We start from the raw sequence: 2,500 nt of genomic DNA, 5'->3' as shown, positions 1-2,500 counted from the left end.
TTCGGAACACAAGGTGCTAACTATTATGAATAAACATTCTAAATTGCAAATTAGATTAATTTATCTATGTTAAAATGTTATGAATATTCTATGATGTTCGTTTCCAAGCAAAAGTGAAATTAATTTATTGCATTAAACACACACACACACACACATATATGTGCGTATATATATATATATATATATATATATATATATATATATATATATATATATATATATATATATATATATATGTATATATATATATATATATATATATATATATATATATATATATATATATATATATGTATATATATATGTATATATATGTGTGTGTTTACATTATATATATATATATATATATATATATATATATATATATATATATATATATATATATATATGTATATATATGTATATATATGTGTGTGTTTACATTATATATATATATATATATATATATATATATATATATATATATATATATATATATATATATATATATATAATGTAAACACACACATATCTATACATATATATATACGTATATATATATATATATATATATATATATATATATATATATATATATATATATATATATACATATATATACACATATACAGGATAATTAAATAAATGTGCAGTTTTCATATTCTTTTGTGCGGGAACCAAACACTGCATACTAAGCCCTGCGTAACTGCAGTCCAGTAACCCTTCACTCCAGTGAATATAGGGAATGGTTAATGGTTAATGGTTAAAAGCAAAATAAATGTGCTAGACATCTAAGGTCATGTAGCACTATAGTAAATGGTAGTGAAGGGTGGTTGAGTTAGTGATTAGTTGTCAAAGTTGGGCAAAGGAATTGACGAGTAAATGGGTTAAGGTTGGGTAAGGAAATGTATAGGGGTTAGATCAAGTGAAGGATGTATATGCATTTGAGGAATGAAAACAGGTTGTCAAAGCAGAAAGTGTGAGAAGTTGTGGGAGGGATCACGAAAATCGGTCCCATTTGGCTGGGCTAAATAGATTATTTAAGAATTTTGTAGAGATGGGGGTAGTGGAAGGACGGGGGCATGTGGAAGAGGAAATAGTGTTGAGGGATGTAGTGTTGAGGGAGGTAGTGTTATGGGGAGATGGACAATAAGGTTGTAAGGTAGTAATAAGGGAGGATGGGGTAGTTAATGAAGAAGGTTGTGGGGGTATAGTTGTTGAAGTTGAGCATGTTGGGAGTAGAAATGTCTCTTGGGGTGTTGATTAGGGTGGATACTGTACTGGTCGGCATTGAGGAGGGGGTATTAGTTGTAGTGTTCAGAGCCGTGGTCAAAGGAGAGCCTGGGATCAGGGAATCGGGCGAGTTTGAATTGGTGGAGCTATTTGATGAAGAGGCAATTGCCTCTAATAATGGCATGGTTAATGGTTAATGGTTATTCATTGTTGGCCATGATAAGCCTTGAGTATGTTGGGAGAGAAATGGTCCACCCCTCAGGGTCGCTTGAGGGGTAAGGGCTAGACAACTAAAGCAGGGGAATACCGTGCCCATGGCTCCCTCAGGCCGTTCAGGACTGGCACAAAGTCAGCCTTTCATCCTTTCAGCACGGCTCTCACACCTTAGGATGTGGATAGTAAAAGGGGTTGGTGAAGGGACAGAAACGAAAAAGTAGGAGGGGAAAAAAAAGACCATGCAAAATTTGTTGAGTCGAGGGCTGAGTCCCAAGGTTGGGGAGTTCCTCAGCATTGGATCCCAGTCTCCGCCTCCTAAGCCCCCCCACGACAACAACGGGCAAGGGATTGGGGGGGATGAATATAGGGAAACAAAATATAAGATAAATCATAAATAAAAAATAATTATATATGAATTAGAAAAGGATATCAATATATTATTTTCGAATACTTTATTTGAAAACTTCAAACGATCCAAATATTTAATACCCATTTAAAATCCCAAACTCATATAGCATCATCGAAACAACCCATATGATTCCATGACTCTAATTGCAATATCACTTTTTTGAGGGAAGCTGTATAAATCCTCATGTACATGTACTCTCATGTTTTGCTTTAGGTTTTCTTTTTCCTGAGAAGGCTTTTCTTAAAATTGCAGTTTTATGGCTTCTTCTTTTGTATGTACTCTCGTATCTCTAACTAAATTATTTCTTCGTGGAGAAGCCTTGTTGAAAATTTCCTTGCTGAATGGCTTCTCCTTTGTATGTACTTTCATGTGTTTTACTACAATATTTTTCCTAGAGAAGGCCTTGCTGCAAATCTAGCATCTGGATGGCTTCTCCTTTGTATGTACTCTCATGTGCCCTACTAGAGTACTTTTATCAGAGAAGGCCTTGTTGCAGATCTCACAGCTGTACGGTTTCCCTTTAATATGTACCCTCATGTGACGCACCAGGTTAGTTTTCTCAGAGAAGGCCTTGTTGCAAATCTCACAGCTGTAGGGCTTCTCCTTTGTATGGACTCTCATGTGCTTTACTAGAGTATCTTTTACAGAGAAGGCCTTGCTGCA

General features: G+C 34.5%; 1 protein-coding gene across 1 annotated transcript in view; it reads right to left on the bottom strand.

Moving 5' to 3' along the window:
• Positions 1–2,251: 2,251 nt before the first annotated feature.
• Positions 2,252–2,500, bottom strand: part of LOC125024766 (zinc finger protein OZF-like) — a 9,870-nt gene continuing 9,621 nt past the window's right edge. The window contains exon 2 of the mRNA XM_047612514.1: positions 2,252–2,500. This exon is cut by the window's right edge and continues 1,099 nt beyond it. Coding sequence (XP_047468470.1) covers positions 2,252–2,500 — 249 coding nt within the window.

This window comes from Penaeus chinensis, unplaced genomic scaffold, assembly GCF_019202785.1.
Source record: "Penaeus chinensis breed Huanghai No. 1 unplaced genomic scaffold, ASM1920278v2 CTG_4527, whole genome shotgun sequence".
NCBI classification, from domain to species: Eukaryota; Metazoa; Arthropoda; class Malacostraca; order Decapoda; family Penaeidae; genus Penaeus; species Penaeus chinensis.
This window is presented reverse-complemented; position numbering and strand designations above follow the sequence as displayed.